This window comes from Anguilla anguilla, chromosome 10, assembly GCF_013347855.1.
Source record: "Anguilla anguilla isolate fAngAng1 chromosome 10, fAngAng1.pri, whole genome shotgun sequence".
NCBI lineage: Eukaryota > Metazoa > Chordata > Actinopteri > Anguilliformes > Anguillidae > Anguilla > Anguilla anguilla.
Window position 1 is genome coordinate 39,959,022 of NC_049210.1, and position 27,829 is coordinate 39,986,850.

The window sequence follows — 27,829 nt, forward strand, 5'->3', positions numbered from 1 at the left end:
TCTATTTTAATCCAATTATGAATAGATTGTCTCCATACAAAGTCTGTTTTTTCAAATTGTCTTGAAAAGCAGTTCAGCTAGCCACCATCTTCTACAGTATGTGAGGAAAGAGACATAAGAAAAAAGTTTTTATTATCGCATTATTTTTATTACTTTTTAAAACAGGATTCTTACAAAGATATTAGTTAACAGCAATGTAAAGGCTTTTCAGTATTGCTCAGCATTCTACTATTTGGTATACACTGATAATAGAAAATCCTGCTATGTAATGTGAACATTTGGTCAATTTTGACTATTAAATCATAATGCAGAACAATTTTCATTAATGTCTGCAGTGTCTTATCTGGCTGTTAGCAGTGGAAACATGCACATGAATGCCCTGGCATTCTTAGAGAATGTATTTAGTTTTGCCTATAGCTAAGGTAAAGTTTACATGTGTATACATCTCACTACAGTATATATAGCATGTGACAGATATGGTTTCTGACTATTTTCGTCTTTGAAGTGTCAGGCATTGATGGCAGTCCTCTGTATCACATACCATAGAGGCCATGTAGATATCAACATATTAAATATAACCAGCCAATGTTTTTAATAAGTAATCAGTCCATCTTGAATATATATTAAGAAGTTCTAATGTGTATGTATATATGTGTGTATGTATGTGTGTGTGTACGTGCGTGCGTGCGAGTCTGATACCACCCACTGGTGTTTTTATTGATAGTACTCATGTTGGCAAGTAATAATAAGCAAAGGGGAAAAGAACAATGAGTTCAGCAATATATAATTGCGCAAGAATGAGCGCTTGTGTCTTAATTTGTTGATGATTTTTTGAATCGGTTCATTTGTTTAAGCCCGCTATGGATTTTTACCTCCTGATATCGCCTCCAACAGTAACAAAGCGATTTAAACGATACCCTACCCACGTGGATTGGCAGATGCCATTGCGCTCAAACATATTTACCATTTCACAAAATCTGCTAAATATATTGTAATATAATTATAAATATATTGTAACTATATGCAAGCATACTATGAACTGATTTTTTTTCAACGTGTTAATTACATGTAAAACGCAAGGAAGGGAAAACCTACGTTCACCGCTTGAGCGATTAATCAGGGGGTTGGGTTTAAGTAGCCTCCTTTAGGTTAAACCGTTTCAACTGTAATAATCTTTGACATTAGCCTATAGAGTCCTAATGGGTTTATGAGTTGGGGGAAATTGAGGGCTACGAGGGAAGGGGGTAGGGTCATGTGGGTGTGTGAGAAGTATTTTTAATAGCCAGATCTACTTATTCATAATAAAAACAACACGTGACAGAAATAGACTAAATTGATAACCAGATTGATAGGACAAAAGACATTTTGTTCTATCATGATTAGTTAGAATAATTAAAGAATTAGGACACATCAAGCTTTATTATATTATTTTATTTCGTTGTATATTTTCAGAAACATATACAGTCCGATGTATTCCGTTTAAATGTTTCCATTTAGCTTAAATAATATACACCCGACTATTCACAGCTGAAGTTCTTTTTGAATACACACAGAGATGCTGATTGGTTCGAAAGAAACCGTCCATTACAAAAGAGTATGAACAAAAACGTGTATTTTCTACGCTCGAATAAGATCATGTTTTTGTTTTCTTTTATTTAACCACAGCAAGTATTAATTTTGGGTTATCTGCGTAGTAATAGAAGATGTAGCGCGTTCAGAAACGATTTCCGAGAGTGTTTTTGCTTTGGATAAGGTTATGTAACACGATTGTACACAGTCTGCTATTCTAACTGGCCGCGGGCAATGTTGAGGGAGCGTGCGTCAGAGCGAGCGCAGAGTACGAACACGTAATACTACTATCAAAGGGGTTTACGGAATTGAAATTAAATAAATAAACATATCTGGAAGAAAAAAAAGAGTCTACAACAAAACTGAGGTGAGTTTCCGATTCATTTTGGCCGCTGACGGCGGTGCGCCCTTTAAAAGTCGTTTGGAGTGTTTCAAATTCTATAATGTGTATAACGTAGAACGAATTTGCCTGTAGTAGTATGGCGCAGTGAGTCGAAAAAGCATCACCAACAGTGGATTAAGGATTGTTTGCTAAATCCAGTCCTTCTCAGCTTTCCACTGTTAATGTCCTACTTGTGCACTGTTACAGTTGTCAAAAGGAAAATTAGGAAATATTTTCTTGCAACGCCGTGGTAATGCGGACATTGCGCGCCTAAGAATGTGTAGACATTGTTTTGATTACATCAGGTAACCCTCTGTAATGGCAAATGCACAGGAATAATAGACATTTCCAATGCATTTGTTCCCGAAAAGACGCGCTTTATCACACTAACTGAAAACAGCTTCCAATATTACCAGTTAAATCATAAACACGGTGCATTGTTTATTTATTTTTTTTTTTAATGTACACTTCTGCAAACGTAAAGCGTAAAAGTTGACCAACGGATACGTATTCCAGTGTACAAGAATGAATTCATAATGCAAATAAAAGCCAAGTATTGGGAAATGCGTTCTTGGTCATATGCTTTAGAGTGTTGTTCTGGAGATGGAAAATTCTCGTACAAAGTAAACTAAGCCTGTTCCGCATTTTGCGCGAATGGATTTATTTCTGAGATGGCAAAAAAAAAAAAACTAAACAAAAAATAAAAACCTAAGCACCTAAGTCTTAACAGCTTCAGCTGTCTCTCATAATTATCAACAGTTTGGATTTGACTCATTTTGATCGCTGTGGGTGCTTGTGTTTGGATCCAATGACTGCGCTCCTCAAGTAGGCTATGGCGGGTAGATCACTGCACACACCCACCCTTTGTGTTCAGCAATGGCCCCCTGTCTTCTCAGGCATTTCTTCAGTTCCACATATGTTCTTGTGCCTTTGTTCCTGAGTGTGAGGCCATTTTTCTGGCTGACTTGATCAAACATAGCCAAAGTCACTCTTTTAGGTTAGGGTACTGCTGTCGGCAGTCTTTTTGGCCAGTTTGCCTCCAATTCCTGCTTAAATATGCACGGCGACCCTTTGCAGAATTGTGCGTTTATTTGTGTAATATGTGAACTCATTGTTCACAAACTAAGGGAACTTTGGTTTTTCTCTCTAAACCTAAAGGTATGCATTCTTGGATAAAGTTTGTTTTTTTCTGGCTCTGCTCATCTGAAATTGTATTAATTAATTGTACTCAATTAAGCAATAACACTTAAGTTAACATTGTGGTAAGATAACGTTCTTGTAAGGCATGTTGGGGGTTGTGAAATGTTCTTTGTTTTTTGTGTTGTCTTGCATGAAATCGGGCCAGCCATACATAAACCCCTCCCACAAACTGTAAAAATAACCGAAGCTTGTCGTCTGAACTTATATGTTTACACTTAAACCTTTCTGTTTTGGTCTACTCCGTTACAAGTTTGGATGAATCTGGTGGGTTTCCCCAGACAATTATGCATTTAAAGGAAGTGAATTATGTTTGTAAGTTATGTTTTTATAATATATGCTTTACATTTGTTATGGAGAATTGTTCTGTAAACTCTACAGCTATCACTTTTGAATAACAATTTAAACTCTATAATTTGGTAACTGGCTCAAACCCATAAGTAGGACATTGTTATTGAAAATTAAGCTCCAGATGGTTAATTGACTTTTGAATATAAATTTATGTTATGTAATTTACAAATGGCATCAAGTCTTGTTAAACATGTCTTGTAAGTAAATTATAATGTTTGATTGATAAAGAGAGGTTTACTTACTGATATTACTGCAGAAGTACAAAAGCGAATGTTTTGTAAAAGAAATATCTAAAATGAGACCAAATAGGAGTTTGTTTCTCTCAGGAATGTTTGCTTTGCATATGTCTTGCAGTTTGTTTAAGTTATGACTGCACTTTTAATATTGTCTATTGCCAATGGAATGATATATGAAAATGGTATTTTAGGTTAGAAAAACCAGATGGCATTTCAAAGTTCATAGGCTTCCTATCAAATTCTATCTAGACTGGATTTCTCAGAGAGAAAAAGGCCAGTGTCACCATAAGCAATATGCAAACATGTATAATTCATATGTATATTCAAATGGTTGAGATAAAGCACCTTGTCCCAGGGTAAAATTACAGAGTCTTACCCGCTATCTGAACTTACAACCTTCAGCTGGCCATGTCAGAGTCCTACGCACGTTCCATATTGGGCCATTCTGCTGTTAGTGCACTGTTTAACTTGAAAGTTAAAGATTGCTCATCAGCTCAGACCTAAAAGAAAAATAATCGGCAGTGGAATTTTCAAAGAAGATAAGGTGAATAAAGAAACCCACCCCCCAAAAAAAGTCTCGGAGCAGGACTGACAAAGTTCCTGCAGCATTAAAGTTACAGCATGTTCCAGCAAAAGTGACACAGAACATTTCTGAGCTGGGCGTTTGTCTTCACGACTCTCTGAAGTGACCATCGGTTTTTTGTGAGCTCTGGTTCAGCTTCTGCTTTGTGAGGACGTTTCTCCTGAACGCAGGCTGAGCTGCTGCTTTGTGAGGACGTTTCTCCTGAACGCTGGCTGAGCTGCTGCTTTGTGAGGACATTCCTCCTGAACGCTGGTTGAGCTGCTGCTTTGTGAGGACGTTTCTCCTGAGCGCTGGCTGAGCTGCTGCTTTGTGAGGACATTCCTCCTGAACGCTGGTTGAGCTGCTGCTTTGCGAGGACGTTCCTCCTGAACGCTGGTTGAGCTGCTGCTTTGCGAGGACGTTCCTCCTGAACGCTGGTTGAGCTGCTGCTTTGTGAGGACGTTTCTCCTGAACGCTGGCTGAGCTGCTGCTTTGTGAGGACGTTTCTCCTGAACGCTGGCTGAGCTGCTGCTTTGTGAGGACGTTCCTCCTGAACACTGGCTGAGCTGCTGCTTTGTGAGGACATCTCTCCGCTGCGCGCAGCCCTTAGCCGAGAGGCAGAGACGGCAGCGCGCAGTTGAGTTCAGCTGGTTCCACAGTCAGCTGCGCATCAGCCGAGTTTCTGCTTGGCTTGTAATCGCGACTGACAGGGGTGTGTGTGTGTGTGTTTGTGTGTGTGTCAGTGCCAGCCACAGCGCACGGAGGACACGCAGAGATAATGGGGTCGAGAGTGGCTCTGAGCCTGTCCAAATTAAAGCCTGCCACTCTAGTATATTGCACAGGCTGTAACATCAGCGCCCAGCTCAATATCCAGGGCGGGCGCCTCTGAGCTTACTTCTCGAGCAGACGTCGCTCCCGGGGCTGGCTTTTCAAATCTTTTTCAAACGTGATCTGATAAGCTTTTCTTCTCGCCGCCCGCACTGAAATCACCTGATTGTGGAGCATTGGGGCTACGCGGTAATGGACTTTCTCACTCGCCCGCCCGCCTGCCCGCCCGCCCTTGGAGTCACAGAGGGCAGACCTATTTTTTACTGAACTGCGCGCTGTTCCATAGACTGGGGGTACTGAGGCCAGGGAATGCCGTTAAAAACGTATGGACTGCATAAGTTGCGGTGCATAGGAGGACATTTTCTCAGCGCGTGTGGTTGAGAAAGCCAGCGTGTGGGGGGGTGGGTGGGTGGGTGGGGGTCTGCTTCTGCTCGCAGCTTTATTGCCAGCGTAAATTCAGCCTGACACTGAGGAGAAAATGGAGGTGTGTAACAGAGACGGCTGTGTGTACTATGGAACTGCACCAGTGACGTCACCGTCTATAAGTGCTCCACTCCCACAAGCGAAGGGGCCCAGCCTTGGGTGTTAACTCTATGTTTCCTGCTCGGCCACTTATAGGGTTATGTAACGTGTACTTTTCAGTTCTGCTCAATGAGTGAAAAACACACTCTGTGTAGGATTTTGCATTTTTTGGGGGGGTCTTTCAGCTCACGTTTATTGCAGACCGTGTGACATTCAGTCTCTGGAAAGCTGGAAAGACAATTTTACCAATTTAGGGACAAGTGGCCTTGGTGTGTCTGAATCCTGTTTTCATGCGTTTTATTTGTGAACTCAGCGGTGTGCACTGGCCCTGTGTCTGTGAGGGGTCAGAGACCTTTCCAGTGAACGCTAACTTTTTATGATTGAGTAACAGCTTCAGATATGCCAGAACCATCAACAAATTTATTTATTCTTTAACATTTGTACAATGTTGGAAATTGCAATATTTTACAGCATTAAATTAATTACTAGTTATTGACCAGTTTTTAAAACATTTTTTTGCAGTTCAAGGAGTTGCATAAAGATTTTATAATAAAATTGTAAATGATAATATTTTCAATAGTTTTGTCTTGTGCTTTTTGGAAGAGATTCTGGGGTCATTGCTGATAAATCTGTTCCACACATTTGTCTAGATCTCTCTCTCTCTCTCTCTCTCTCTCTCCCTCTTTAAGCAGTGGTACAGAGTGTTTTGGAGATTTGATGCTGATCTTTTAGTTGTCATGACACCATCATCCCATCCCCCCATTGACCCCAAATAGAAAGCCACTGTGTAAAAATACATGTTGTAGACAACTAGTCAGAGCCTGCTTGGTGTGCTTCCATCCAAGTCTGCCCCTCATCTCTACAGAACTGAAAGCAAAATGGCTCAGCGATTGTGGTTATATTGGCATCGATCCAGACCAGAGCCCCCACAAGACCCTCCACAAAATGGTTCCTTCTCATGCCCTGATTGGTTATTGTTTAAGCCAATGTGAGAACTTCTTCAGGACATCCTGCTGAACCGCCAGTTCAGATTTACCCCAGCTGCAGTCTAAATACTAAATATAGTTATTTAAGTACGGCCAACAAGCTAATTCCAAATTGTAGCCATCTTCAGTTGAATGAACTGATTTTATTTTAGTGAGGATTTTCACAGATTAAATGGAAAGTCTTCCCTCTGTGTGTGACCTGATTTGAAGACTTCTGTATCCTCAGTCAGCCTTCATGGCAAAGAATCAGATTGGAAATACATTAGTGAAGTTAAAGCATGCTGAAGCTCTCAAGCAAGTGACTGCTTGTTATGATTTACCTGCTAGCAAGCAGGCTAGCTGGGAACATTAGCATACCCGTAAAATAGAATTGGGGGAGGGAGCACATGCTAATGCTGTTAGCCATGGGCGCTGTTCAGTTACATGAAGTGAAAGAAAATCTTGCTCGGCCTGTTCTTCACAGCCAGGTATTTCTCTGGGGAGTGTGTCAGATCCAGTGCTGCGCACTTACACAGCAGTTCCTGCTCCTATTAATGTGAGGGCAGGACACTTCTGCACCTCACAGCCAACAAGCCTGTTTGGGTGTGCTAATGAAGCTGGAGTTTTTGTGGTCCACCTTAATTGGAACACCACCTAGAAGGGTGGAGGGGGTGTGTCATACAAATCTGCCAGCACCTGGAACTCACCAAGGAACTTGCGTTGGCAGTCAGAGAATGCAACCAAATTCGAAAAAGGCACATTAAAACTAAAAACGTTTATAGAGAACCAAACTTTTGCTGTTTCTACTTAACGTATGGAATGAAACCTTGTTGTATGCCAAGGAGTATTTCCAGGTTCAAAGTTAAAAGATCTCCATAAAAAAATAACTCATTAACTTCTGTAGGTGCTGGAAATCGAATGTGCTTTGCTTCAGCAGTGATAACCAGTTTTTAAGGGTGTTGAAGTTTCATGCAAAGTTGAAAACAATTAAAAAATACAGACGTGTCTGTGGGCGATACGGCAAGAAGGTTCTGGGTTTGAATCCCGGCCTGGGCCCTTTGGGTACCTCTGGGTACTCCGGCTTCCTCCCACAGTCCAAAGACATAATTGGAGACCCCAAATTGTCCGGAGTGTATTCCTCCATTTGCCAGCCCAATGCACACTGGGATAGGTGCCAGGGTGAGTGGGGGATGGATGGATGGATTTGTGTGTCCTCGTGTGTGTGTGTGTACACTAACTGCCTCTGAATGTATGGTCGCTATCCTTCTGCAGTCAGAAACAGTCCTATTGGCCCATATACAAAGATAAGACCCTTTACAGTGAAGTACTGTACCAAACTGCTCATAGCCCACACACTCTTCACAGTGAAGCACTGTACCAATCTTTTAACTGAATGCTTCCCCTCTGACATTAGGTGGAGTCCCCAGGAATGCAGAGTTAGTGCAGGGCGTTGAGTTTGTTGGGGCAGGGAGAGGCTGCAGGCCATATTACACTCCAATGCTTGTTACACAGGAATGGATGTCCAATAGAATGGCCAGTGTTCCGAATTCCTTTGTGAAGTGTACTAATGCTCTTTCCTTGAGGGTATACACCGTATGTAAAAGAAACACTAAAAATTCATTTACACTACTTATAGGTAATCAGAAAATGATTTTCTTCATCTGGGAAACTCCTGATTTATAAGGTTTATAATAGGTTCTGCCCTAAATGTTTTGTCTTTGTTGTGAAATATACAAGTCAGTGCTACCAAACTCAGTGTGTTCTGTTGAAAGAGTTTGGGAAAGAGGGCAGGGTCATCTAGCACCTTAACTATACCCTTTTTGCTGAGCCCAGGAACTCACATTTCTTATGCTCATTTAAATTAGAGGATGAGCTGACAGTACCTTGCATTTAGCAGTGGGCCTACACACGGGGTGAGATGGAGCCCCAGATCTGTGCTTGAACCCAGACAATATTTCTCTTCATCGTCTTGACTGTGGACAGAGAGCTCTTTATGCGAGGAATCGGAGACAGTCCCTGACGTCTCCCACCATTTGAACATCTTCTGGCTGACAGTTGGCTGTTCTGCTCACGTGCAGACGGACTGCCTCGGTCGAACTCTGTGCCCTCCCTGCCTCCTGCCCTGCGGCCAATCCTGAGGCAGGGCATGTGACATAGATTACATGTGACAGGTGTGCGCTTGCAGGGAAACCAGGCTTAGAGTTAGCAGCAGGATGTTCAGCTAAGCTGCTCACCGCCATGCTAGCTGTTGTATTCTGGGAAATGTTGTATTTATAACCTCTTGAATGTATGACATGTGTCAACGTGTTTGAGACAGGTTATGTGAGGGTTCTCTGTCCTGACTGGCCCCAGTCATGCATAACACCAGACAAACCCATGCACAACAACCGAGGTTTGGTCCAGTCCCATGTTTAAGGGGCAGTTATTCCATATAGAAGACCCATTATATGGAGATGCGAATTACATTTGTGGGGAGGGATTGAAGAACGTCTTTGTTAACTGTGCCTCAGTGCTGAAACAGAAAGCAGGACTAACTGTTCTCCTGTTAGCTGGTTGGTGCCAGTGAAAACCTCAAGTACATAACAGTGCCATGTTTCCCTCCACATTCTTTGTTGTCTGTTTACTATTGACGAAATTAACATTGTCCTTAGATGTTAAATTTATAATCATTGAAATGCATTGTGGGATATTGAGTGTACAGTGTGTCCTTGGGACTGTTTTCAGGGAATAGTCAGCACTTTAGAAGGGAGTGTTGCAAAACGAGATAAAACAGGAATTACTACCCACAGCCAAGGTCTCGTGTTGAATATTTCTGTCTGTGCTGAGTCTTATTCATGTTGCATCCTGCTTTGCGTACTTTTGGCACATCACTGTATCCTGCATGTTGACATAGCTATGATATAAATTATTATTTTATGATTCTGATTATGCATAATTGTGTGCAGAGTTATTGCATTATCTTGTTTGATTAGCCATCCGAGACATCATTTCAGTGTTAGCTTTTATTACACCGATTGAGAAATCAAACAGGAGAACACTTGAAAATTAACTGAAGTAATACAGTGAAATCATATCTTTTTATTTAGTCTTATTTCATTTTTTCCATCATCAGTTGATTTGTGGCTGCTTCAAAGCTCCTTCACCCAAAAAAACTGGGTTTGTGCATGCACATAAACCCCCACATACAGTATATACACTGCACATACAGTACATACCCCTAATGTAGAGTACATACCCTGCACATACAGTACATACCCTTCACGGACACTACGTACCCCCCACGTACAGTACATACCCCACACGTATAGTGCACACCCCATACGTATAGTTGGCCCTTCTTGTGGTGACTCTGGCTGGCTCCACAGGGGGGTACAGAACTGGCTTTTGTGCCATGCAGGATGGAGAATTACAGTTGACAGATCTGGCCTTGTCTCAATGTGCCCCAGCGACTGTTCTGGTTGATACTATACGCCTGCAGTCTACAGTTTGCACATTATGAAATTGAGTAGTAAATATAAAAGGACATGCAAGAAAACAAAAGGTTTACTTCAGTATGAGAATTTCAGCAAACACATAATGAGATCAGGGTGCCAAGCAGCCATCCAGTGAAGCCTTTCTGAACGCAGCCAACTCTGACCGCAGATTTGACTCTCGCGTTTGCCATGGGGGATACCGAAGTGTGTGACTAGCTTGCACAATCACAGATGTTGATCATGGGAGTAACGGTGATTGGAAAAAAGTTTTGCCAGACGTCATCCCCCTGCTCAGCAAAGAAACATCACCCCAAATTTAATTTTTTAAAATCCTTCTTTGAAGATTTTTATTTTGTGTGATGTCAGATTTCTGCTCAAACGTGACACGTTTTAGCAAAGTTGCTCAGACGTATTCAATATTTTAAAACACCATAGTGAGCATGCATGTAGGCCTCCTCAGGTGTGCTTTGTTACAACATAACATTGTGTTGTTAGACAAAGAATGAGTGGAGCAAGAGAAAATATCATTGACTCCAGATTCAGTAATTAGTAACACATCAATCCTGATGATGATCTCCCAGCACATGTGTAATAATTAATAGTACAGTATCTTTATGATTTAATAGCTCTAGTATCTTTAATGGAAAAATAAATTGATTGCATTCAGCATTCTCTGGCAATCGTCACATATTAGATTGATAACATTCAGCATTCTCTAGAAATCTTCACATTTTAGATTAGGTTAAATGAAAATATTAGATCTCGCAACTTCAGAATTAACTTGTGCGGATGAAGAGAAGTTTATTGAAGGCACGAAAAGAGGTGAGCGGATTTTAACGAGCCAACTACTCTGGCTCCGAGCCCGCACCACAGTGAGTTTATTACCACCTTGTGCTCATTTGTGTTCAGTGCAAACCCTCGAGTCTGTTTTAAAGCAGGGTTGTTAGACTGGAGACACACATTCCTTCTATTTTGCTATTTTCTCGCTCAGAAACAGAACTGATTGTTGCAGAAAACCTTTTCATGTCACCATGAATTGAGCCTCTTCTAATGTTCTGGAAATCTTTGGTGTGTTTCACATAACATCAATTTTTTGTGTTATCAGAATGTTTATTTTTAATGTTTTAAGTGGCCTTTCACATTACTTTTTATGAGCTGCATGAATGGTGTGGTGACAAGTCCTATGCTAGTTTATGTAGTTGCAGAGAGTTCTCCAGGAGGCATTTACTAAAAAAAGAAACTGGAATATCAAACTGAGATAAGCAGTTCAAGATCCACATTTTCCTGTCAAAGAAAGACTGCCCTTGCAATTTGTAATTATCTGTCATGGTCCTGTATAAAAAAAATTTTTTGAATTAAATTGAAGCATTGACTTTGCATGGTGCCCAAATTGTATTATTTTTTCATAGTAAATCATTTAAATTGAATTGAAGGTGCAATCACAGAAATAATGCCTCTAGAACAAGGCAATAAAATAAAAAAACCCAATGTGACAGATGACAGTATGTTATTTCATGTACATGATTTTATTGTAGGTTGACTCATCATTACATACATTCCTACACAAATTCTTTTAAAGGAGGCCACTTTCATGTAAATGTACCCACCTTCACTCTTGCATCTAGTTCCTGTTTAATTATTTTGTCATAACTCCCTTGTTGAATGTCTTTACGGCAAATTTTTTGAACAAAGCCTCCTCACATAAATCTAACTAGATAACTAAGCTGGCAGACCATTTCTTAATTAGTCTTTGGTAAGTTTTCAAATTGTATGAAGAATGTCATTGTGCTGAAATTCTCTGACTGAAATGAAAGGCAGGGTTAAGGGGTTCAACAGCCTATCCGCCAATGGCAGGCAAAGAAAAAATTGATTGTATTGGACTGCAATTTGTTTACTTAAATACAATAATTCTCAGGTAAACAAAAAAGTCACTCATGGAATTAGAGTCATGAATTATCATCAGTATTTAATCATTGCTTTGAAAAATACACCATGCTCACCAGTCAGTGTTGTGATATTCCTTACTTGAAAAATACTCCATAAAGCCTTCATAATGCTACCATAAGTGTGATTTTTGGCATATATGGTATGTTTTATGGTCTGCTATTCAAGTAAAGTTGCCCATTATTTTAATTGATGACAGTCTGTTGTCGTAGGGTTGGACTGGTACCCATTATTGTACCGTAACTAACCAGAGTATCTTGTGTCATAGCGTTGGACTGTTACTCATTATTGTAACTAATGGCAGTGTCTTTTGTTCTAGGATTGTACTGTTACCCATTACTGTAACTGATGACAATGTCTTGTGTCCTCGGGTTGAACTGGTACCCATTCTTGTAATTGATGACAGTGTCTTGTGTTCCAGGGATGGACTTCCCTGTGGATGTCCTGGGCTCCATGAGCCAAGAAGATCTGCAGAGCTCGGCTGAACTTTACATGTCAGATCTTCTCTACAGTAACCCAGACCGACCAGAGCATTTCACACTGCCCAACTCCAAACAGGTAGGACAGCATTCTGCTTCCCGCAGTGTCAGGCATTCCATTTAACGGTTGATGAGTTTGCTGTGCTGGATTTTGCTAATGCTCGTTTCGCTGAGTTGGTGAAGCTAACTCAACAGATTATTGTTGTAGTTGGTTTCCCACTGTTTTTTCCCCGAATGTCTTCATTATGGAGTCAAGTTGTACACGTCTCATGCTACATTCTCAAGAATACTGTAAACTCCCCAATATTTCCCTTATGTTTACTGTCAATATGCAAGTCATTTTGGATAATGCACTTGGCAGTGTATAGTATGTTTGGCTCAGTATCAAAATGGTTATGCTGGACAATTAGTATTTTACAGTGCATTATTATTGTAAATATTGTAAATAACAAGACATTTGGACGAGAGCATCTTATTTGCATGATATTATTGTTGGATGAAAGGATATTATTCAGTAGTTTTGACTCTTATAGTTCTCTATCAGCTCGGAAGTCCATATAGTAGTTACAAGTAATAATTTTAGTTCTACCAGAAAAAGCAAAGGGCCTTAATAAAATCAGAATGGAATGCTACTTTAGCCTGCCTCTGTTTTTTATTTCTGTGTGTAAGCTAAGTGGCATAATTTGCCTAAGCAGTGTCTCTCATGAGGCTATGGAAATCATTTTCTTTTTAGCTGGAGTCCCTTTGAATTGTGATTGATGCCAGCGGTCTCTGTGTGCTCTGGCCATCGTCTGTACGCTCAGCTCCAGCTGTGGTACTGACATCCGGCCTCTGGCTGTGACAGACTGTGGGTGCTTACAAGCTTTGGGTTCTACCAGCAGATGCTACCGGTCCCTTGAGTGCCCTTGTTGATGGGGTGTCGTTCTCTCTCCCTCTCTTAATAGATTCCCCTCAGCGTATCCACTGCGGGGTTTGTCCCACTCTACGGAGAGGACCTCAGTCAGAAGGTGCTGGCTCTCTTCGCTCCCGAGGACCAGTCCACAGGTGACCCCCGCCATTGCCGGCCATTGTTGTCTTTTTGCCCTTGCCTCGTTGCGAGTTCGTTTGTTTCAATCCAAGCTTTTGGTGTGTCCAGCTGTAGCGCTGTACCTGGTGGATCGGTGGTGGTCGGTGGAAGACATCCTCAAAACCTCAGACCCTTCCAGAGAGGGTCTGCAGAAGGTGCGTGTTCCTAACCCAACATAATTTCATACAATTAAGATTCTCAGAATTATAGTTATTAACTCACGGAGGCTGTTCACAAAAATAAATCTCAGAGTGAAAGGAATGGCGCTTAAAACCCATTTTCTGTATGTTTTTATGACTTTATCTCATCAGAGACAGCTGTTTTATTTCAGACGCTCTGCACACTGAGGTTTCTGCATTTGGTTCTTGGACCTTGTGTTCAGATAACATGCTGTCATAATTTAGAGTGATGCGGCATTGAAATATGAAAAGGAATTGAGTGATGCCATTCAGAATACCAAAAGGAACAAAACGGACCCTGCCCTGGGCTAAAATAATTGTCCTTGCCAAGTGAGAGGGCTCTGGGCAGCTGTTTTCTATTTTTCCCATGTTGTTTTTCCTCCTTGGAAATGGATAATGTCCCTTCATACACTGTAAGAATTCAATTTTGAATGAAAGAGAGGATGTGCTTTTATGAGATAAAAAAAACCCATTGCAGTCATAACTAGTCTTGGTGCTGTAAAACCTTAGCAATCATGACCAGTCTTTGTGCCTTAAAACCAATGGCAGTCATAACCAGGCTTTGCGCTTTGTTCTTTCTAGGTGAACACACTCGGAGAGAGGATAGTGCTGTATGTTCTCAACCGCATAGTGTACAGAGCCAAGGAAATGGGAAAAAATGAAGTACCTTTTCTTTGTCACTGTGAAAATGATTTTGCCAAAGTCCTCTGGAAAGATGGTGAGGCTATCGGATTTTACTCAATCAAACCTGAAGGTAATGAAACTTTTACTTCACTGGCTTATGTCACTGGGTTACTGTGAAAAGTAACTTTATCCACCTGATAAAGTGAAAATGGACCTCAAATTTTCCCAATCCAAAAATGTATGGATGCTACTCTTTTGTTGCTGTAGTGTAATCGGCTTAAGTATTAAGTATTATGGAAAACTGTCCTTGAATGCATTTCATTTTTAAAAGGTGTTATTAGAACCATGCTGAAACAGGAAACTTGCCAAACATTCTTTCTTATTTCACTTGATGGTGTTTCTGAAGAAAAAAAAGTTATTTAGAACTTTATTAGAACATTGAAGGCATACTGTACGAAAAGTTAAAAGAAATTGAACTTTTGTAATTGCACTGTGATCGGTAACATTATGTTCTGGTAAACCCAAAAGGCTTTTTTTCTGTAAAGTTGGGAAGTGCCCTGTCTTGATGCCTCCTACTGTGTCTCTCCTACAGGCAGCTTGTGTAACAGCTTCTTGACCCAGTGCTATCAGCTTCCTGTCATGGATTCCCTGTTTGTCAGGAAGGCACACCGTGGTCATAGATATGGCCTTCGCATTCTGGAAGACTTTGTGGATTGTTTCAAAGAGGAAGCCCTCGGTCTGAAGTACCCTCTCAGCCCAGCCATGTACAGAGGTGAGAATCCAGATAAATCCAAGTTTGGGATCAATCTTGCTTCACCCAAAATGGCTTCGACAGTTGATGAAAATACTGTACGAAAGGTGGTAGGTTGGTAGATTGAAAAGTATTTGTGCCGTTGATTAATATTTTTGTGCAAAACGTCCTTAAAGTCACCGAGGCTATGATCCACCAAGCAGTGACTAAGCATCTATCCAGATACACAATGTGAAATATAAGTCATTTAATAACTTAATAGTAAGAGAAGACTGTACCCTTTGTTTCTGCAGTGTGTGAACAGTATCTGACAGCTTACCCAGCAGACACGGAGCTGCTTTGGGAGGTTCAGAGCGTAGGAGGCCCCTTTCAGAGGTCTCAAATAGCCAACAAGATCAAAACGACGACTTACAGAGGTAAGGCTACCAAATTCAGGCAAGGAAATACAGTGTATTGACATCCACTAAAGTTTTCCAAATGATCCCAACTGATTTAAAAGTTTCTGATAAACATAAGTGCATTTTTTTTTCCAGCGGAGGATTCATCGTCATCTTTGCTTCGAGAATCGATGGAGACTGAAGTTGTCACAATGGAAGAAACCATTCAGGGAATTGTGACAACATCTATTGAGAGCACGGTATGTTATTTTATTTTAACCATCAAGTTATTTTTTCTTTTGTTTCTTAAACACAATGAAATAACAAGAAATGACAGGATAATGGAGGATAATGTAGTAGTAGGACAGTACAATCAATCAGTCTGTAGTCCTCAAAGAATTGTTATGTTTTGAATAAATCTGATTGTATTCATTTGACAGAGCTTTGTCTTTACCTAATGACATTTGTATTGTAATATAGTTCCCTTTTATGGAAAGATTCTTTATTGTCTAAATCAGTGCTGTCAATCTTCAAACTCTTTTCTGAAGCTTGTATTTAATAGTATATTGTGTTATGGTCAATTTTTTTTTACTTTGCAGGAAGAAGTGGTGATTATTAATAAGCGTATAAAAGAAACAGAAGGCAAGTAATTCAAATTAATAACAGCAGGTGAAATGACTGAAATGATTTTGCAAATCACCATGACAAGCTGTTTGTATTGCTATGCGGAGAAATGCCAAATGAATTTGAATTCCACTTTTTTTTTGCTGGTGTATGATCAAAGTCTGACAGCTGATTTGTTTGATATATTAATTGTTAGTCCAAATACTTTTGAACAGGGCTTATGCGAACTCAGTTTTGCCTACCTTTGAATGTGATTCTCTGGACAGTGCTATTTACTGGCCGTTGCCCTCTATCAAACAATCTTTTTTATTTATTTATGTTTTTAACCATACTTGTCTTTCCAAGTGCCGGTCTCTTCAAAATATTTTTTTCAGGATTTGACTTGAACTTATTTGAAACAAAATCTATAGATTTCTGAGCTTGCTATCAGATTTGACAGTGAGTTGTCCTGCTGGTGCTGAATCAGTCAGACAACGAGGTCTCAGGTTTGTGTATTATAGGGACAAATTACGAGGATACAGTGTGCGAGTGGATTCATTTGTGAGCAGTGGAATATGTGTGCCTGATTGTACCCTAAGTGGATTCTCAACCTTTTGTTTCAGGCATCGAAGGCACGCCTGTCTCAACTCGCACAAGGAGCGGGGAATTCAGGCGCAAGAGACTAAGAAAGGAAACTGCAGGAGTTTCTGAAGAATGCCTACCAGAGAAAATCCACAGGTATTGAGGTATTGCCTCAATTATCTAGGTCATTTTGGTTCCACAGTGGTTGGAAGGATGGATGCTGAGACCAGTTTTCTCCAAACAGGCTGCTCTACTCATCCTAGTGGTTAAGAAAATCCATCTATAGCCTCTGCACCCAGCTCTAATGTGCTTTCTTTAGGGTGGAGAATGAGTCTATAGCTTGTGCACCCAGCTCTGATGTGTGCTGTTTAGGGTGCAGAATGAGTCTATAGCCTGTGCACCCAGCACTGATGTGTGCTGTTTAGGGTGGTGGATGAGTCTAGGCTGTGGACCCAGCTCTAATGTGTGTTCTTTAGGGTGGAAGAAACCAAAGCTGTGGTGGAAGCTCCTGCTGCGGAGCTGGTAGCCGACGAATCGGTAGAAGAGAAGGAAGAGAAAGGAGGCCTCAGTGATGAGGTGGCGGACGAGACTGTGGCCCCACAGGAAGAGGACCGAAAGGAGGAAGAGGAAGCCATGGTGAGGAATTGCTTTAGCTAGAGCAGCCTGAAGCTGGCGATAACTCGGTGAAAGCAGCTTCCACAACGCATCAGAATTTTATGCTATTCTCAGTGTCTCGTAGTTCTGTTTTCAGTATTATCTTTTACCAAGACTTACATCTCCTACCAACCATTGCCTACATTGCCTTCATTGTCTTGTCATCATTTGCCATTTCCTGTGGACAACCTACATACTGTATCTATATGAACAATATATTTATATTTGATGCTGTGATTGATGTCTTGAATCCACTGTGAGAACATTTTTCATTCAGGAATTTTCAGTTCCTTCTGTCTTTTTGCTGTGAAGTTGGCTGGAGGACAGAGGCCTACATTTCAATGAGAAATTGCTTGGGTGGTTTTACAGGAAGCTGGGCCTGTACAAAATATGGAGCCAGAGCCCATGGACTGCAATGTGATTACCGATGAAGAGCAAGAGGAGGGAGCGGCCAACCAGGAATTGGGGGAGCCAGCGGCTTTACAGCGGAAGGGTATTCATATGGAGGACATTGAGATGGACACTGAGGTACAGGTATGGCATATTGTGGGTTATTTTCTCTCTGGCATTGACTGCCTCTTAAAGGTTAATGTGGCATTGATTTGCATTTCAAAGAAGCAAGGTTGTTCACGTCATCTCAAATTGATATTAAAATGTATATTTTCAGATTCAGTTACACTGTAGTGGTCCCTTGTGATAAAGATTGGGAATTTAACATCCCGTTCATGTGTGAAAAGTTGTTTTTGGCCGTTAGTAAAACTGTACCAGGGGCCTCTATGCTATTACACTGTCACATGTAATAGCTGTAGATGTTACCCACTAAAACACATGTATATCCCGCCGTTACATTCCTGTTCTGTTCCAATTGTTCGTATGATATATATGGAGTGTCATTCTTTCTGATATTCAGGATACTGTACATACAGTTCCTAAAGAAGTGGCTAAAGACTCTGCAGAGCAGGAGGTCTCTCCAGAAGTGGAGTGCCCCCCTGTAGAAGCTGCGCTGCCATTGGAGGATGCTCACTCGGACGAGTCTGCAGTAGTTCCTTCAAATGTAACGGCAGAGGAAGAGGAAGACAATGACGAAGAACCAAGCCCTGAAATGGAGCAGACAGAAACTCAAGACAAATCCAGCCCACTGAGAGACGATGGACAAGAAGAAGCAGCTGAGGAAGAGACAGAAGAGACCGAGACCTCCAAGGACTTCTGCGATAATGCTGTTCTGCTAGTTGATCTAAAGGAGGTCTCCTATCAACTATCTGAGAAAGGTGGCAATGATCAAATAGTAGAGGTTGAGAAGAAGATACAAAAGGATTGTAGTGAACATAGAGTAGAGACAATACTGGAGCAGAATGAATTGGAGAAAAAAGTGCAAGATAAGGAGGAAGATGAGGATGTGACTGCAGATGAATCTCCTCTCGTGGACGAGACGACAGAAAAAGAATCAGTTGAGGAGCTAGAGAAAGAAGATGAAATGGTAGAGGAGGGTGGGACGGGTCATAATAAAAATATGGAGGAGGAAGAAGGTGGAGAAACAACAGAAAAAGACCAAGCTCCAGTAGTAGAAAGTAGAGTTTTGAGAAACAAAACAAAAACACCTGTCAAAAAGACAACTGTACGTAGATCCAAACGACTGAGCAAACGACAACAGAAGGAAGAAGAAGAAAAGGTAGAAGAAGACCGGGAGGATGAGGATGAAGAGATGGAGGAGGAAGAGGGAGAAACAACAGAAAAAGGCAAGTCTCCAGTGGCGGAAAGTAGAGTTTTGAGAAACAGAACAAAAACACCTGCAAAAAAAAATACTGTGCGTAAATCCAAACGACTTAGTAAACGACAACAGAAAGAAGAGGAAGAAGATGAAAAGGTAGATGACCATGAGGATGAAGAGACAGATGAGGACGAGGAGGGTGGAGAAACAACACAAAAAGGCCAGTCTCTAGTAGTGGAAAGTAGAGTTTTGAGAAACAGAACAATAACACCTGTCAAAAAAACAACTGTGCGTAAATCCAAACGATTTAGTGGAGCACAACAGATGGAGGACAAGACAGAAGAACAGACAGTAGTGGAGCCACCGGAGCCTTGTGCAGAAATGATAGTTCTGAGAAACAAGACAGTAATGATCAAAAAAACATCTATTCGTAGATCCAGACACCTGAAGGAGGATGAGAACAACCAAGCAGCAGCAGGGGAGGAAGAGGAGGATGTGGAGGAGGGCAGGGTTGATGAGCAGAGAGAGGAAACTGTAGTGATGGAGGAGGGAGGAGCAAAAGCAGATGGGAATAAAGAGATTGAGGGAGAGGAAAGGGACGAAGAAAACAATTCTGGGGAAAAACATGAGGTAGAGGAAGAAAATGTGGTAGTGGATGAGGCAAAGATGGAGGATGAGGCTGAAAAGGTGGTGGAAGAGGAAAATATGGAAGATAAGGAGGATGAGGTTCAAACATTAACAGAGGAGGAGGAAAAGGTGGTAGAAGAAGAAAAGATGATGGATGAGGGTGAAAAGGCGGTGGTAGAGGAGAATGTGGAAGACAAGGAGGATGAGGTTCAAACATTAACAGAGAAGGAGGGAAATGTGGTAGAAGAGGAAATGATGGTGGATGAGGGTGAAAAGTTAAGAGAGGAGGAGGAGGAAGAAATAGAGGATGAGGGTGACAAGCTGGTAGAAGAAGAAAATATGGCGGATGAGGCTGAAAAGGTGGTGGAAGAGGAAAATGTGGAAGATAAGGAGGATGAGGTTCAAACATTAACAGAGGAGGAGGAAAAGGTGGTAGAAGAAGAAAAGATGATGGATGAGGGTGAAAAGGCGGTGGTAGAGGAGAATGTGGAGGATAAGGAAGATGAGGTTCAAACGTTAACAGAGGAGGAAGAAAACGTGGTAGAAGAGGACAAGATGGAGGATGAGGCTGAAAACATGGTGGCAGAGGACAATGTGGAGGATAAAGAGGATGAGGAGGGGGGGCAGGCAGATGAGCAGGAGGAAGAGATGGAGGAGAAAGAGGGAGAAACAACAGAAAAAGGTCAGTCTCCAGTGGCGGAAAGTAGAGTTTTGAGAAACAGAACAATAACACCTGTCATAAAACAACTCCGCGTAGATCCAAACGGCTTAGTAAACGACAACAGGAAGAAGAGGAAGAAGATGAAAAGGTAGATGACGATGAGGATGAAGAGAAACATGAGGAAGAGAAGGGTGGAGAAACAACACAAAAAGGCCAGTCTCTAGTAGTGGAACGTAGAGTTCTGAGAAACAGAACAATAACACCTGTCAAAAAAACAACTCCGCGTAGATCCAAACGACTTAGCGGACAGAAGCACAAGACAGAAAAAGAACCAGAAGAGGAGCCAGAGGAAGAAGAGGAAGCGGTAGAGGAGGATGGGATGGAGGATGATGAAAAGTTGGAGGAGGAAGAGCAGAAGGGAAAAATAGACAAGCCTCAGGCAGAAGGGAGAGTTCTGAGAAAGAGAGCAACTGTCAAAAAAACATCTGTTCATAAATCCAAACGACTTAGCGAACGGCAGCTGAAAGGGGATGAGACAAACCAAGCAGCAGCAGAGGAGGAAGAGGAGGCTGTGGAGGATGACAGGGTTGATGAGCAGAGGGAGGAAACTGTTGTGATGGAGGAGGAAGGGGCAAAGGTAGATGAGAATAAAGAGATTGAGAGAGAGGAAAGGGAAGAAGAAGCTGAACAAAATGCTGGGGGAAAAAATGAGGTAGAGGAAGAAAATGTGGTAGTAGATGAGGAAAGGATGGAGGATGAGGGTGAAAAGGTTGTGGAAGAGGAAAATGTGGAGGGTAAGGAAGATGAGGAGGGGGAAAAGGCAGAGATGCTAGATAAGAGCCTTGATGAAGAAGATGAGTCACAAGTGGTAAAAACAAGAGTTCTGAGGAGGAAGACGAAAGTAGTCATAATAACACCAAAGCGCAAATATAAACGGCTCAGCAAGAAGGACAAGAGTGAACAAGAATCAGCTGAGGAGGAAAAGGTGGAAGAGAAGGCGGTAGAAAACAGGGAGGAAGAGGAAAAGGTAGTGGAGGAGGAAGAAAAAATAGTGGAGAATGAGGGAGAAGGAGAAAAGCTGGATGGAGAGGAGGGACAGATGGAGGTGGAAGCAGTGGAAATGGTGGAAGAGGAGGGGAAACAGATGGAGGTGGTTACAGAGCAAAGGGTGAAAGAGGGTAAAGAGATGGAGGAAGGTACAGAGGAAAGGGTGGAAGAGGAGGGAAAAAAGATGGAGGAGGGGACAGAGGAAATGGAGGATGAGGAAATGGTAGAAGAGAACAGGGAGGATGACGACAAAAGGGCTGTTGTAGAAAAAGAGGGTGACAGTGCGGGAGAGGAAAAAGAGGCAGTGGTTCCTGAAGAAGGAGACAAATTTGAAGAACATGCTGGAGAGCCTGCAGAAAAGAGCTCAGCAGAACCAGGTGAGACTTTATTGGTGGAAGATAAAAATATGGAAGAGGGGATGACAGAAGGAAAGGGGGGAGAGCAAGAGGAAAAAGTGGAAGAAGAGAGAACACTGGAAAAGGAGGGGCAGGAAGAGGAAGGAAGCTCAGAAGAAAAAAAACAAACTACTGTAGACAAACAAGTAGACATAGCAGAGGAGGGAGGGGAGAAAGTGATTGAAGAAAAGGAGGGAGAGAAGGAAAGCAATGTCACTCCTAGTGAAGAAGGAGAATCAGCAGAAAAGAGCTCAGTGGTAGCAGATGAGTCTTCGGTTGTTGAAATTCGAGTTCTGAGAAGAAGAACCAAGACAGTCATGGAAACCCCTAGACGTACATCCATGAGAGTCAGCAAACAACCACCAAAAGAGAAAACAACCAGCCAATCAGTAGTGGAGCCAGAGGAGGAGACAGAGGAGTGGGATAAAAACACAGAAGAGGACAAGGCAGAACATAAAGAGGAGAAGACTACAAAGGAGAAGGCAGAGAAGAATGCGGAACAAGATGAGGTGAAAACAACAAGAGTCCTTCGGAGGATGACTAAAATAAACATTGTAACACCAAAACGCAAATATACACGCAGAAAACCACAAAAGGAGGATAAGAAGGACCAGGAATCGGCTGAGGAAACAGAGGAAAATGTGGAGGAGAAGGAGGCAGAGAAGGAGGAGGTGGGAAATGTGGTGGAGGAGAAAAGCATGGCTGAGGAAGAGGAGGGGGGAAATGTGGAGGATGATGAGCAAAATGTATTGCAGGAGGTGATGGAGGAGGTGGGAGAAACAACAAAGGCTGGGGAAGAAGAGGTCATGATAATGAAGGAGAAAGAAATATCTGAGGGAGAGGGGGAAAAGATGGAGGTGGAGACAGTGGGTGAAAAGTTGGTAGAAGCAGAGGAAAAGGTGGTTGAGGAGGGAGAGAAGACAGAGGTAGTGGAGGAAACTGCGGCCACAGAAAAGGGAGAGCAGGAGGGGGAAGTGATAGAAGAGGAGAATGCCACAGCAGAGTCAGAAGAGGTTGTGGCCACAGAAAAGGGAGAGCAGGAGGGGAAAGTGATAGAAGAGGAGAATGCCACAGCAGAGTCAGAAGAGGTTGTGGCCACAGAAAAGGGAGAGCAGGAGGAGGCGATAGAAGAGGAGAACGCCACAGCAGAGTCAGTGGAGGCTGTGGCCACAGAAAAGGGAGAGCAGGAGGAGGAGGCGATAGAAGAGGAGAACGCCACAGCACAGTCAGTGGAGGCTGTGGCCACAGAAAAGGGAGAGCAGGAGGAGGCGATAGAAGAGGAGAACGCCACAGCAGAGTCAGTGGAGGTTGTGGCCACAGAAAAGGGAGAGCAGGAGGAGGAGGCGATAGAAGAGAAAGCCTCAGCAGACTCAGCGGAGGCTGTGGAAGATAACTGTACGGAACGGGAGGATACTGGAGATGGGGGAGAGGCATCTGTGGAGAAGGAAGAAGCTGGGGATACCAAGGTCATGGAGGGGGAAGAGAAGGAAGAAAGGGATGAAGAGGCCGGAATGGAGAGAGATGCAGAAGTGGAGATGGCCTCCTCTGCCGGAGAGGGCCACAAAGCTCTGCTGCTGCTCCCTAGCTCGGACGAGGCAGACGAGTCTCCCGTGTTGGAGAAGCGAGCTCAGAAGAGAAAAGCCAACGCAAGCACGGCAACGCCGAGGCGTAGATCCGGGCGGCGCAGCAAGCGACGTCAGAAAGGCCGTGAGGATGACCAAACGTCAGAGGAAGAGACGACCGAAGAGAGCGACGGGGAGGAAGAGAAGGATGCGGGGTCCTCCGAGGAGGCCGTATCGGTGACGCCTGTGAGAAAAAAATGGCCGAAAAGGAAGAGAACAACAGTAACACCTGTGACAGTGGCACCGCGACGCAGATCTAAGCGCCTCAGCCAAAAGTAAGCATGTAGCAACTGGAAGTCAGGAATTTTTTTAAAAAAGAGATAAATTAGGACAGGGATTTATGTGAATGGGGGCAGGGCATTACCTTTTTTATTGTCTATTTGTAAGATTTCAAAAAATATTTTTCCAAAAAAAAAAGGGAGAAAAATTACATTGATTAAAAATGGTGTTAAAATGAATACGTAAATGCGTAAAAATAAATATTAAATATTTTTTAAACGTCAATAATGAATAATGATCAACAATCAATAATTTGTATCATATAAGATTTTAATGTTGATTTTGAACATTGGATTTGAAAATATTCAATATTTTGTGACATGCTACTGGGACATGTATTTTATAATATGAAATTCAGCTCAGAGTTCAGTTTCCACAAAACCGTGAATACCAGCAGCAAGCCCTCCAAGAAGCACTCACTTAAACTGTCTCAGCGGAATATCTGTAGTGTGGTCTGTAGTAAGCTTAAAAATGTAGTTTGTAGGTACCTACCCTAACTTCTAACATCTGTGAATCATTTTTGTTTACACACACACACACACACTCACACAAATGTACCAATGTTGGAAAATATGTTCTGATATTTAATATTTGTTCTAATATCAAATATCAAATTGTTCTAATATTAAGCGAAATGTGAAAGTAGAATGAAAGTGGACACGATCTGTTGGTAACAATGCGTGCTATAATTAAGGCTTGGTTTTGTCACAGAAGTCGCGGGCGTCACGGTTTCTGGAATTCTTTCAATTTTTTGGCAGTTCCCTGACTTTTCTCATTCTCTTTTTGCCATTTCCACAATTTCCTCAATTTTTAGTGCTTTCCCTGATTTTTCGGCAGTTTTGGACGAAAACTGTCAACCTTAATGTAGCCTACAGTGCTATTTGTATAGGTATATGCATTTTATCAATATTGCCTAATGCTCGGAGAAAAGTGTGACAATATATACAGATTCTTCACTGCTGCGATCAAGATTCCCAGTTGTTGCAGTTGTTGCCCAGTGCTCCTTCTGGAGTTACAGTAACATCCACAGCTCCATCAAAGACCAAACCTAGCAACGTACTACATGTTGTACCAAAAAAGAAATGAAAAGGAACACACGGTAACTGTGTTTTACTTTAGTGGACTGAATGAAGCAATTAAATGAACCAGCCTACCAATGAATTTTACTCTTAGAGTAGCTGCTGGTTACTGCATGTTGATTTAAAAAAAAAAAAAAATTTTCAAGCACTTATTACAGTTGCACATGTCATTTTAGTCATGTCCCACTTCTGTGTGTGAGATCTATTAATTAAATTAATAAATACATGGTTATTTTAAAAAAACTCGATTTCTTCCGCTTTTTCAGTTTTCTGTGATTTTCAGCAACTTTGCCGTGACTGCTCTGCGACTTCAGCCAATGTTTACCGTGACAAACACTGAGCCTTAACTATAATGGACAGTTTGATATGAATGCATAAGTGTGAAGAAATTGCTGTCCCCAGGAAAATATATTCAGTGGTGACAGATTTAGGCCCAGCGGTGTCTCTAAAAGTTCCAAAAAGAGCATTTTCCCCAATTGTTCTGTTCTATTTAAGTAACATTTGTTAAGCAGAACAGTAAACTACTTCAGACTAAATATATTATTGGCTTCCGCTCAAATTGGTCTCGCTCAAAGCGTACTATTTGATGGATGACCTTCTGAAGTGTATAAACTAACATTTGGGAAAAAAATATGCAGAAATATTGAAATGTAGAATCATTTTAAAAATAAATAATGTTTCAAAGTAATGTGAAAATATAGCAGAATATTCACTGTAAAATTTAAAATGGATATTACACATTCAATGGCAGAGACAAGGTCTTTCGGATGTGTGAAGTTATGCATGAAAATCTGCAACAAATTTTCTTTTAAGCTTCTTAGTGAGTGTTCGGCGAAAGGATGGCTTTCATTGTAAAAAAAAAAAAAAGGATGAAGTGTGTGACTGTTTAAGATGACACCTGGTGTCATGTTCATTGCTCTCAGTGCGAATAGAACATAGATCATTTCTGCTCAGGATGGCAACTCCTGTTTTTTTTTACAGACTCATTCGAATGTGCTCCTCAGAAGGGTTGCATATAATCTTAATGTAAAATAATACAAAGCCATGCAAAAAATCAGAGATGACCTCAACTTCACTTGAGGTAGAAAGGCTTGATTTGATCATGTTTGTGAAGCTAAGGCAAATTATGAATATTATGCTTGCATTTAGACAGTATTTTTTCTTTTTTATATATATCAAATCTTAGTAGTATACAAGTGTTTTTGTTTTTATGTTTGATTTCACACATAGCTCAGAAGAGAAGCTTCTTCTAAATTGTAGTTTAGTTCAGCAAATCACCCATATATCTATGCTATACGTCTAATAATGAATTATCCTGTTTTTGACAGGGGGTCTTCTCATAAAAAGAGAAAGATATTCAATGATAAATATGACCCCTTATTTGATACTTGATACTGATACTGTACAAATGTTTCATCTATTAAAACAACAAAACAACAATAAAAATGTAATTAAATAGGCAGCATCCATCTTCTTCAGGTTAGCATACTGTATGCACCTGGCTAGTAGGCTAAAAACATGCTACTCTTACAAGAGCTGTATTAGCTGGCTACTTTTTAAAAAAATTTGTATTTTGATTGATGTCACCTTCAAAAAATGCGGATGCTTTACCGTAATGTACTCAGCTCGCTAAATTAGCTGAAAGTCAAAATATAATCAGCTAACAATTTTTGGGTGATTGTGACAATAAACAAATTAACTCCTGGTGGGCACTTAGAAGAAATTAACTAATTGGCATATTCTATGGGGAAATAATTGAACTACCCTCTGTTTTTAGATGGATCTCTCATTTTAACGAGTATACCTCTCAAATGAATTCCCAACTGGGTTACAGTATTGCCATTTTCCCATGTATCTATGGTAGACTTAGCTAAGGAGGGAACAGTAATATGGGTTTTTTAATCATGTCCTCCTTTCAACAGTGGCCATGATGTCCAAAAACCCTTGTCTTGGTATCAGTTTTTGTGAAAGAGTGAATAAAGCCTGTGCTTATATGTCCTTATACTCAGGTGATATTATAATTTGATGTTTGCTTAAAATGTGTACTTTTTTTCTACATTGCACGATGTGATTAAGCCAAGCAGTCTTGCATCTTTATCATGTTACTTCTATTTCCTTATCGAAATCAGCTTTCACATTGCAAAGATTTAAATTATGCAGTTCGAATCCTAGCTTATGTTGCCATTATTTGGACCAACAAAATCAGGATCGACATGAACAACACATCTTTAGAAGATGTGTATGTTTATTACACACATTCTTGTGAAATTAGGAAAATGGAAGAAATTAAGAATGTGAACTTTGTTTCAAACGTTCAGAGAACACCAAAATGATTTTGATTGTAATAATGTTTATAGACTTTTATGAAAATCAGTAGAACAGAATCAGAGAAAAATTCCGAAATATTTTAAATACTTTTTTATCATTTTATTTTTTTTAACCTTGTATATGCATTCTTTGCTATCTCCCAAATAAATATTTGGGATATTTCACTTGTAGACTCTTGTGCTTCATTAAACGTTCAGTAGATATTAGTTTATAAAATTGCTGTATTCATTCGTTCTTTGTGGTTATGTTTTTCCATATGATGTTGCAATGTCAATACATCTGTCCCGATTTGACAAACCACTTAACATACAAATAGCACTGCTCTAGTTTTCTATGTACACTATTTTTTAGGCCACAAATTTTCGATAAGGGTAGACTTTCTATTACTGTGTATCAATTTTTTGAATAAAATTTGCAGAACTTTCTTTTTCAAATGCTGTGATTTGTACCTATCTTTGGTAGTAAATAAAGACTTTACTTATTGAACACCTCACATCTCATTCTGTTTTTTTATGTGTTTTGTAATTTTGTATTTACATACAGAGTGTGTAACTGTCTCGGCCACCGGAATCTTAACGTAATGTACTATAGTCTTTAAATAAAGCTTTTATCACTTCCCATTCACAGGCCTTTCATATAATGCTCCACAAATTACCTTACACGATCATATGGGTTTGACAAACTTGCCAAATTAGATGACATAAGGCATAACATTAATATGTCCCCAACATTATGGGGC

General features: G+C 41.0%; 2 protein-coding genes across 6 annotated transcripts; both read left to right on the forward strand.

The window, feature by feature from the left end:
* Nucleotides 1-1,143: 1,143 nt before the first annotated feature.
* Nucleotides 1,144-20,515, forward strand: LOC118206190 (soluble lamin-associated protein of 75 kDa-like). 5 transcript variants are annotated; one of them, XM_035378501.1, is made up of 14 exons: nt 3,394-3,463; nt 12,451-12,587; nt 13,453-13,552; nt 13,644-13,729; nt 14,336-14,507; nt 14,970-15,149; nt 15,422-15,544; nt 15,662-15,765; nt 16,105-16,147; nt 16,732-16,846; nt 17,167-17,326; nt 17,714-17,878; nt 18,255-19,739; nt 20,040-20,515. In XM_035378501.1, exons 1-14 carry the CDS (start codon nt 3,436-3,438, stop codon nt 20,490-20,492), a joined length of 3,351 nt encoding a protein of 1,116 aa, XP_035234392.1. In that variant the 5' UTR covers nt 3,394-3,435; the 3' UTR covers nt 20,493-20,515. The 5 variants fall into 5 exon arrangements, with proteins under 5 accessions (XP_035234389.1, XP_035234392.1, XP_035234390.1 ...); XM_035378499.1 differs by having other exon boundaries at nt 18,255-19,730; nt 20,031-20,515; XM_035378498.1 differs by lacking the exon at nt 3,394-3,463 and adding an exon at nt 1,144-1,936 and having other exon boundaries at nt 18,255-20,515.
* On the forward strand, nt 20,502-27,583 carry LOC118206191 (golgin subfamily A member 6-like protein 6). The gene has a single exon (XM_035378502.1). The coding sequence runs from the start codon at nt 20,720-20,722 to the stop codon at nt 23,681-23,683; it is 2,964 nt and encodes a 987-aa protein (XP_035234393.1). The 5' UTR covers nt 20,502-20,719; the 3' UTR covers nt 23,684-27,583.
* Nucleotides 27,584-27,829: the final 246 nt, after the last annotated feature.

Coding starts and splice junctions, on each gene's coding strand:
- LOC118206190 (XM_035378496.1), top strand. CDS start 3,436: ATGCATTTAAAGGAAGTGAATTATGTTT. Junction 3,464..12,450: donor AAAGGAAGTGAATTATGTTT/GTAAGTTATGTT, acceptor CTTGTGTTCCAG/GGATGGACTTCCCTGTGGAT. Junction 14,508..14,969: donor TTACTCAATCAAACCTGAAG/GTAATGAAACTT, acceptor TCTCTCCTACAG/GCAGCTTGTGTAACAGCTTC.
- LOC118206191 (XM_035378502.1), top strand. CDS start 20,720: ATGGAGGATGATGAAAAGTTGGAGGAGGAAGAGCAGAAGGGAAAAATA.